We start from the raw sequence: 9,781 nt of genomic DNA, 5'->3' as shown, positions 1-9,781 counted from the left end.
TAAGCATCCTTTGTGTTTGAGGGTTAAAACAAATTCCTTCCTTCTGTTTCTTCACCCTTTATTTTTGAAAACTCAGTCCATGGATTGGAGACTAACAAAACATGTTGTGTTTAAATCTGACTGACTTTGTTAATGAAGTACCAGTACTTAATGATTTAACTGATTGATTGTTTCTGGTTACTATAAGCTAGAGTGTCAGAGGCCTTTAGTAGGGATACACCAATAAAGATTTTCTTGGCCAATACCGATAGTCTATTATTAACCAGCCACATCTGCCAATACCAATCTGATAGCCAGGGATCCTGATTTTCCCGGATATAAAAAATTGCAAATTCTCTGATAAACCCCCCAAAATCCATGATTAAAATGGAAGACCCCCTGCAGCCCTTCCAGAGGAACGTGCATGCACATGGTGCCCCCTGCCTTGGCGCCCTCTTCCCTGTCCCTTCCTGGAACTCTGCCAGCCTGCAGAGAGCTTGCTGCAAAACTGTAAAATCCATGGGTTTCTCTGCTAAAATGAAAAATCCACAATTTCCTCTGGTAAAGGGGGAAATCCACATCTTACTCTGTAGATACTCAGGGGGCATACAGCCAGCATGGGGCTCCCAAGGAAAAGACAGAAGAGCAGAGCCCTCAGCCCACCTGCGCACCAATTTGGTGTCCCTCCATGCCTCCCTCAGGAGGTGCATTCAGTGGTGGGGAGCCACCTGCCCTGGCCCCAGATCCTATTTACCACCCTGGCTGGGCAGCGCCCCCTGCCCCACTCCCTCCCTCACCGTGAGGGCCTTGATCTGCCTCCTCCCCTCCATGTTCCTTCCCCTCCACAGACTTACCTGCAGGATGCTGCTTTCCAGTGTCCAACTGCACTCCTGGCCATGTGCATGCATGTGGCTGCGTGCATGCAGCGTCCAGGGGCCCTGGCCAAAAGGCATATTATATTTATCAGTGAACATTATCAACTACACCGACCAAAAAAAAAGCTGATAGCCAATACTGTTACTTTTACTTTTATTGGTGCTGATCCGACATGCGACATATGTTGGTGTAGTTCTAGTTTTAGGCTTGTTGGTGATTGGTGCCAAGTAGAATGTTTCCTGAAGATTAGAGTAGGTGTCCAAGTGCCACTGAAGTCATGTCCTTCTGGTTATACTAGAAGGCTTCTAGTTAAAGTGCCTCTGCATCTGTCGGATAAACTGAAACCAAAAATATTGAAGGCAAAAGGTTCTACACAAATTGAAAACCGATATTTGGAAAAATGCAAATTGCTGCATTTGCTTCGTTATAAAGTCTAAAAATAGTACTTTAATACTAATTTAGTACAGTACCTGATATTGTGACACTTAAAAGTATGAGTTCACCACAAACTTTAGTGTACTCTAACCTGTAATCAGCGGGAATAGAGCCAGTTAAATCAAATTAGAGAGCCCTTTGAATACACTGCCTCTAGGGTTTGTGGAGCTAGGGCATATGCTCAGATGCCAGAGATGCTACAGGGCACTCTTGAAGTGATTGATAATATGTTCGAATACTCTGTTGGCCAGATGTTCACCGAGTCTGTCTTATTTTTGGTCTAGCTATGCGAGAAGAGATGTGCTTCCTCTGGGAAAATTCACAGTCAACTTGAGCGGCTGTCCGAGAAATAGCATCTTCACAGAGCACATATACCGTATTATCCAGCAGCTTGTTCCAGCAGTAAGGATGGCATTGACATGCTTTAATGGATTTCTAATTATGGCGTGATTTGCTTCCCAGTATAATTTCCTTGAATGTTTGTGCATCCAGATCATTTCACTTTTCTATACTTACTGATTCACCACAAATTTCTGGAAAGCATTCTACCAAAAAGAAGCAATGTGCTTGGGGACCATAGTGAGTAAGAAATTGCAGTATTGTACAACAAGCTGTATATGGGTGGCTTAAAACACACACGCTCACCATAATTGTTTTCCTGGAATATTTTTTTCCTGTTTAACATCTGTGAAACTTGTGATTGTATGTAGATAGTATTGTTTCTTTTCTTGGCAATTTTGCAATAATCTATCATGTGTGATATGGATATCTACAAGGCTGGTGGAGAAGAGAGAATTTGCATATTTAGCATCTAACTTTCATTTCTCTTGGCAGTCCTACCGTCTGCAGATGACCATAGAAAACATGAACCACTCACGATTTATCCCACACAAGGACTACACAGCTAATCGCTTAGTCAGTGGAGTATTGCAGCTGGCCAGCAATACTTCTCTTGTGATAGATGAGACTTTGCTTGAGCAAGGACAGCTTGATGCAACAGGTGAGTTGTTCCTGATCTCCATCACTCCACTGTAAAATTTGTCCTGAGGTAAAGTGTTACAAATTCTTTCACCCTTTGGGTGAGTGACCAGCGTGAAATGAGTTGGTAATTCTTAGTATAGTATTAGTTCACCAATGCTTGTACTGCAGAGCTCCCCTGAACCCTGGCTTTCTTGGTACTCAGCAGAAAAGACTGAATGAGCGTGCAGATGGGGCTCCCCTTTTCAGTTCTGCGTGGAACAAATGAATGGAGTGGTTATTTGTATTACAACTTTACTTGAAATAATTGAACAGGCTATGGATGCACAATGAGCACAGCTGGACTTTGAAATAATCTTCTCTAACTTCCCTTTTGAGGAAGTTTGTTATATTGGGGCAAGAGGTAGCAAGAGGTTGATGCGTCTAAACAAAGTTTATGAAAGATAGTTTTAAACATCATTCACCTGCTCCAGAGTCTGCTGGCCAACTTTCATGAAGCTACGATACTATTTTTAAAAGTATTTAAGTACTGTGGGATGGGAGGGAAACCCTTTCAAAACAGTTCAAACTCTGGAACTGGCTGCATTTAAACTGGTATTGAATGCACAAAGTAATCCATTATAGAAATCTTGTCATGTACTTATGACAAGGCCTTCTAAAATGTTTTATCTTTAAAATACAAGCCATATTTCAGACAGTGAAGGGAAATCTTTTTAAATATTAAGCATTACAGAAGTGAGAGGTGGAGAAGGCCTGTTCTCTAGTTTGTCAGTCTTCCTGCCAGTGCAACATTTGTCCCCTGTTATAACTAGTAAAGATCTCCTGGATTTTTTGCTCTTTTTTGCACTGATATTTGCCATAAAGCAAATTGAATATATGCTCTGATGTGCTCTCTGTCAGACTTGATCTACGAATGAGAGCTATGAGAAAGGGGCAAGAGAGAGTCCCAAAAGTATAGCCTGCCTGCCTTTTTTTTAAATTTTTTTCAGGGGTAGGTAGTTAACCACCAGCTGATGAATTAAGTACATACAGCTTCTGTAATTTGATGGCAGTAGGAGTTACAACTTAAGAGAAATCTAGTATTTATCAGCTGGACTTTGCTGTTTCAACAGATTTTCTTCAAAATGAAGTGTTACAGTTTCCTGGCTCATTACATTTTTTGAGAACCATTCTGCGATTTCAAAATGTATAAATGAATTTGTTGGCTCTTACGCCCATCTTGCACTGGTCTGTGAGATAATCTAGACCAGTGGTTCTTAAACTTTTTTGTACCAGGACCCATTTGTAAACATTGATGGCCCATCCCAACCCAGTGCTCCTTGCCCTAGCTCCCCCGTGTGTGGAGCAGGAGGTGGATGTGGAGGCATGGGGGTCCTAAGCAGCTCCTTGCAGACTGGGGCTCTGCAAGCCTGCAGGGGAAAGCCACAGTTTCCCATGTTTTTCTCCTTTAAAAATGGATCAACAAACTTTAAAAGTTTGTTCATAACCCTTTCATATATTCTTATGGCCTGCTTTTGGGTCGTGAGAAACACTGATCTAGGTGGCTCTGGGCATTCTCTGCTGTTCCTCACTGTTATTGAACAGCCTCCCAAACCGTTTATGCAACTTCAAGTAATTAACTTTAAGGTCTGCTCAAAGGCAAATGAGTGGTGTTTTGTTATTCTAAAATGGGAATGGAGGAAAGAAGAGGTAGATGGGACTGCTCTCAAAATAGCAGAAGTTATTTTTTGATAAATACATTTCAGTGTGGTGTGAATGCCTTGTATGATTAAGTACCTGGTTTACAAAATTGGGACAGTATAGTCAGTTCCATACACACTTTCCCATGCTATCAATGGGCACAAAAGCCAGACGGGCCTCCACTCAGGGCTGAGACAACAGTGGTCTCCATGTCCACTCCTTCATGAAGCATTTGCAGCACCATCTTCATGAGATGGTGATTGTTGTCTAGAATTGGGTCTAAAATACCAATTCTTTCCACATAAGCTCTGCAATATTAAACTTTCATGCAGCACAAATCATGATAATAGAGCACCATTTCTAGTCTGGTAACTAAGCCTCATTCTATAAAAGCTGTTTTTACATGGGTATTAGGAACACTAAATGAGAATTGACTACATTCTTCCTAATATCACAGGATATTGCTAAACAGTATTAAAAGTTAAAGAGCTGTTTTGCAAAAGTAGAATGTCACCAGTGACTGACAGGTAAAGATTATTACCCTTCCCTGAAAGCCACAGAGTCTTTCAGAGTTTCCCAAAGTCAAAGGAACAGTAACAACTGTACTTCACATTTGTAGTTTGCTTTTTTTATTCTGTACTCTGCAGTAGAAGTAGGGAGAATGAGTAGGGCAGAGTAACCAATCTGGCAAAAACATTGAGGAGTTTTTACTGTAATTTAATATAAAAGCAACATCACTGATTTATATAGCATTGGCATCAGAGATGCCTACTTTGAGTATAGCTCAGCTATTTCAGATACAGATCAGGCTGCAGAGAATGAATCGGACTGCTAAAAGTTTTTAATCAGCTCAGTTGTTTAGTGCCAGCACAACGTACGATGAGCTGTAGGATTCCAAACTCGCCGAGCGTAAAATGCATCAGTCCTGCAAATCCTGCCATGTCTCCCCATGCACAAAGCCACTTCCTTTTAGTTAGGTGATACTCATGCATACTGGAAAGAATTTAACAAATCTAAGCCCACCAACAAGTAATCCCAACATGGGACCTGTTTATAGAACTGGGACAGCATGGTTAACTGCATGCAAACTTTCCCCCACCTTTCAGTGGGTCCAAAAACTGAGCAGATCTCCACTTCAGGGTTGAGAAGTGTATCCACATCCGCTCATTCCCGGTGCGTTGTGGGAGTTTGGCTACTTTTGTATGTTAAAACATCAACCTTAAAATCAAGCATCTGTCATGTAGAAACTGGAACTTTGTGCTATTGGCAGTGGCATCTCTTTCCCAGAGGTTCTGGACAGGCCCACCCCATCATACTCAATCCTGGGATGTTACTTTGAGACTTGAGGTTCACAGAAAAGTATTATTCTCTAAGCCTTATGCAGCTAAAGCTTTTCTAGGCTTCTAGAGTATTTCTTATAACAGTGGTATATACAAAATGTTAGATATGGCAGTTTGGAATTGTGCCAGCAGTATTCCCTTAAAATGGAAATATAACTCAAAAGCTTTCCAATACACGTACCGTTACCCTTTCCCTCTAGCAGGTAAGCTGTGTATGTGTTCATGGCTCTGTTCATCTTCTAACCTTTTCTCAGAGTGCTACCACACTGTGTTAGGGCAGGTCACCTTTTAGGCCCAACATCATTCAAAGGCTCTTAATTACCTTTACTACCTTGGTTATGTTTTCAAACCACGCTGTTTCTAATGGCACTGTGACCAAGTGCCAGGAAGCTTGCAGAGGAAGTTTCTGCTGACTTGTTAATTAAAACCAGATTGGAAAAGAATTTAAATTTTGGCAGTTCTTTGAATCCAGGTGTTAGTGAATCTGTTCTTGCTTTTCTAGGTGTACATAATGTGACAGCACTGGGTAACCTGATAACTTGGCAGAAAGTGGATTATGACTTCAGTTACCACCAGATGGAATTCCCATGCAATATTAATGTACTTATCACTTCAGAGGGCAGATCATTCCTACCGGTATGGCAGGGTCTTCTTGAATTGGGAGGGTGGCGGTGTAGTTCATTGATAGCCACTTAATGAATATGAAGTATGCCATTCCAGGAACATGTGAAATCAGGGAAACAATTTTCCTATTGCGAGAGGGATGGGCAGGTTGGTGACACTTGTTACTACCTTCCACCAAGTGCACCTAGAAGAGCTGTATCTAGTGCCTATACCCTGTCTAGTTATTCAGCCAAAGGAAAACCCAGAGAATGACTTCTCTACATTAGAGAAACTGACTTTTCCCCACTGTAGGAGTGGCAGCAAGATGTCTTAAAATGCTTTGTTCTAGCTATTACCAATAATGGAAAAGGTCTGCAGATATAGAAACACCATAGAAGTGTTATTCTAATACAACTTTCCCTTACCGTTTGCGATGCTAGACAGTGCAAGGAGAAACAGATCTTGTATCCCTATTGAAGAAAAAAAGAAAACATATGTAGACTGGGCTATATTAACATGTTAGGTTATGCAAATACACTGTTCCTTTGTTTGAACTACTCTTCCAAGGTCTTAATTTTTGTCCTCCTTTACATAAACCTTTGTTGTGTTGCCGATCAAATTATGATAATTCCTGTGGTGTTGACTAAGAAGGGATTCTAAAACGAAAGTAAAAAGTGAAGCTTTTATTCACTTGTTTCACAAGGGAAATATTTTTGTTCGTGCTAAACAGCAAACTCTTTTCCAGAACTGCACATAACATTATCAAAAAACCTCCACGGTTGCACAGAAATCTTAAGTGAGTCTTGCTGGAGTGACTAGAGATGATATTTACCCCTTCTTTTTGTTTCTTCAGTCAGATTGCCAGGTCCACTTACAACCACAAATAATTCCACCAAACATGGAGGAGTATATGAACAGCCTCCTTACAGCAGTGCTGCCATCTGTATTGAACAAATTCCGCATCTATCTAAGCTTGTTGAGGCTGCTGGATTATAGCATCTCCGATGAAGTGACCAAGGTATGGCAGACTGTAAAGGCTGATGGAGCTGACATTTTACTTTATCTGAAACTGCTTACCTCAAACTGTTTAGATTCCCATGAGAGCTACAGGGAGCACTTTCTTGTCAAGGGCAGAAACCAACCTAGGGCAAGAACTGCTTGTCCTCAGAGCACCGTTAGCAAAGGCACCGGGCTGTAAATTGGTTCATTTTAAAACTTTTCACTATTTGAAAGATTAGACACTTGCTATCAAGACACTTGGTATTGAAGCAGGGGGACTTGCCTCAGTTTCTCTGCTTTGGACACAAGCAGCTGAGTAGCTTAGAAAATAGGGCCAATCTCTGCCTAGAACTATACAAACCTTACAGATATTTAAGGTGGAATTGCAGACCCTCTGATGCATAGGATTAGGGTTTAGAATGGCCGTGACAAACTGGATAAATGGTTCAAAAGTAATGGAATGAAATTCCATAAGGACAAAATGCAAAGGTCTGCAGTTAGGGTAGAAAAAAAATCATATGCACAAATAGGGACTGCAGAACCGCTGGCTAGGCTGCAGTACTGCCAAAAAGGACACAGGAGTTATGGTGGATCCTCCACTCCCCTTTCCCCACCCCAGATATATTAGCCAGACACTGCTCTCCAAGCTGCTGGGCTGTATTCCTGGCCGTGTGCATGCTGCGAGTGCGCACATGCACGTGGCATTTATCAGTGACATTATCAGCTACACTGGCCAAAAAAGCCAGTTGCCAATCATGTCAATTTTCCTTTTATCGGTGCTGGTCTGATATGGACTGATATATCTAATATATAGAGGATGGCAATACCCTATATTCTGTGGCAGCAGAGGACAGGAAAAGGAGCAAGGGAAATTTTAGTTGGAGAATAAGAGACTCTCCCACTACAAAGGTGTTCGAGCTTTGAAACTAGTGGTCCAGACGGGTTGTAGAATCTCCATCCTTGGAAGCACTGAAGAGCAGGTTAAAGTAACACTTTGTGGGGTGCTTTTGAAAAGAGTGATTCTGCCTTGACCAGGGGGTTGATGATAATCATTTGTAAACCCAAATTACTTAACGAATTCAATTTATCTAGGCAGTTGAGGAAGACTTTGTAGAAATGCGCAAGAATGACCCTGAGAGCATAACAGCTGATGATCTCCATCGAACTCTGCTTGTAGCAAGGTGAGCACCATTATGTTTTGGTGACTAAAAACCTAATAGGTCCTAGTTTCCTATTAATGTTACTCTCTGTCTGCCACTTGTCCAAGTCTTAGCACCTGTAGAGGACACGCATTCTTTTCAGAATATTGTCCTGGCTCCGTAAGAGACACTGTTTTATGTCCACTGAACAGATGCCCTGGTTTGTCCCAGCACTTTATTGGAAAGCTGAAATACAGCTGTGGAAGGATCTGCAAAAATGCCTTCCTCAATCTTGTGGTATTTTTAAACTCAAGAAGGTTTTGTAAAGTATGGACAACTGGAGGACATAGTTGAGACATCACTGCTGCCAGCTGTTTGGTTCTGAAACTTCCCACTGCATTGTTTCTTCTTTGAAGTGTTGCCAAAAAAGGCAGGTGTTTGTATAACTTCTTATATTTAACTCAACTGTTCTTGCTCTCCTAGATTTCTGTCTCTCAGTGCTGGGCAGACAACACTGTCAAGAGAGAGGTGGTTAAGAGCAAAGCAACTCGAGGCATTACGTAAAGCCAGGCTCCAGCAACAAAAATGCGTCAATGGCAATGAACTTTAATTCCTTTCTATTTTGCTTATGTGACTCTGAAATGTTTGTCTAATCCTAGGTTGAGGCAGCAATCAGATTGGGATACTGTTTATACAAGTTTTTTTTGTAGATAATTTATACCAAAAATTATGGACACTTACCCTTGAAGCCTGAACACGCTTAGTTTATATGGTGTTCAGTAAGTTAATACCTAACTTACTGATTTTATGGACCTTTTTGGAGCTTGTTTTGTAATTAAGAATTGGTAACAATGAGCAAATTGTTTGATATTAAAGGTTTAATACAGAAAGCATTGTGTAAACTCAGTTCCTTAGACTGTGTAAATTAAGCTTGATTACCAGAGAACTACAGGTGGAGCTCACTAGATGAAGAACTTGACTTATTTATTCTGTTGTGGAAACAAGTGAATCAAATACTTCCCTACTCACACAGGCCTAATGGTAAGGCACCTCCTACCTCACCAAGGCAGTGCAGTGGCCACACCAAGCTTCCCCTCCTGGCCATGCCGTTTCCTGCCTACAGAGGCCCCAGAGGTAAGGCAGCAGGGGACAGCTCACACCCACCCCCTGGCTGGGCTCTGCTTCCCGCTCCAGCCGCAGGTGGCTGCAGACTTGGGTCTCTGGTCCCATAGCCCTGGCAGCTGGGGGCCCCTTCTGGCAAGGCTGGGCAGGGAGTGAGAGGCAACAGCAGGGCACCTGCATATCAGGGATGCTTGGGTCCAGCTGCAGCTGTCCTCCCCCACTGCTTTGTGGCACTATGTCCAGATGAGCCAAGGGAACAGGGAGAGCGCTGGTTTTTCATGATAAAAACCCCCAAAAATCAAATGCCAAAATGTATAGGTATTTAAAATGTATTATAGTGATTCAGGCACTGGTAGGCTTTCAAATTGCATTAAAATTGTAAAAAGAAAATCTGAAAGCCTACCAGTGCGTGACTCACTGTAATATATATACACACACACAGATTTTGGGGCGGGGGGGAGAGAAAAATCAGAGAATTTGTGATTTTAAAATAGATGTTATTACATTCTGGCCCAACTGGGAAGTTCCATCTCAGTCTAGTAGAAACTAATACAGCACTTTTACACATGTAAGCAGTGTAGCGCCGGGTGCTTTGAAAAGCACCCGGTGCTGCAAACCTTGCAATTGTAT

At 41.9% G+C, this 9,781-nt stretch overlaps 1 protein-coding gene across 2 annotated transcripts in view; it reads left to right on the top strand.

The window, feature by feature from the left end:
- Window positions 1–8,919, top strand: part of MCMBP (minichromosome maintenance complex binding protein) — a 37,729-nt gene extending 28,810 nt beyond the window's left edge. For both annotated transcript variants that reach the window (XM_019502920.1, XM_019502921.1), the window contains 6 exons: window positions 1,575–1,692; window positions 2,125–2,290; window positions 5,791–5,924; window positions 6,745–6,909; window positions 7,983–8,071; window positions 8,513–8,919. In XM_019502920.1, the coding sequence (XP_019358465.1) occupies window positions 1,575–1,692; window positions 2,125–2,290; window positions 5,791–5,924; window positions 6,745–6,909; window positions 7,983–8,071; window positions 8,513–8,639 (799 nt within the window). In that variant the 3' untranslated portion in view covers window positions 8,640–8,919. The remainder of the gene's footprint in view (window positions 1–1,574; window positions 1,693–2,124; window positions 2,291–5,790; window positions 5,925–6,744; window positions 6,910–7,982; window positions 8,072–8,512) is intronic.
- The last annotated feature ends 862 nt before the right edge of the window (window positions 8,920–9,781 follow it).

This window comes from Gavialis gangeticus, unplaced genomic scaffold (assembly GCF_001723915.1).
Source record: "Gavialis gangeticus isolate Ggan-Ray unplaced genomic scaffold, GavGan_comp1, whole genome shotgun sequence".
In the NCBI taxonomy this organism is placed as follows: Eukaryota; Metazoa; Chordata; order Crocodylia; family Gavialidae; genus Gavialis; species Gavialis gangeticus.
This window is presented reverse-complemented; position numbering and strand designations above follow the sequence as displayed.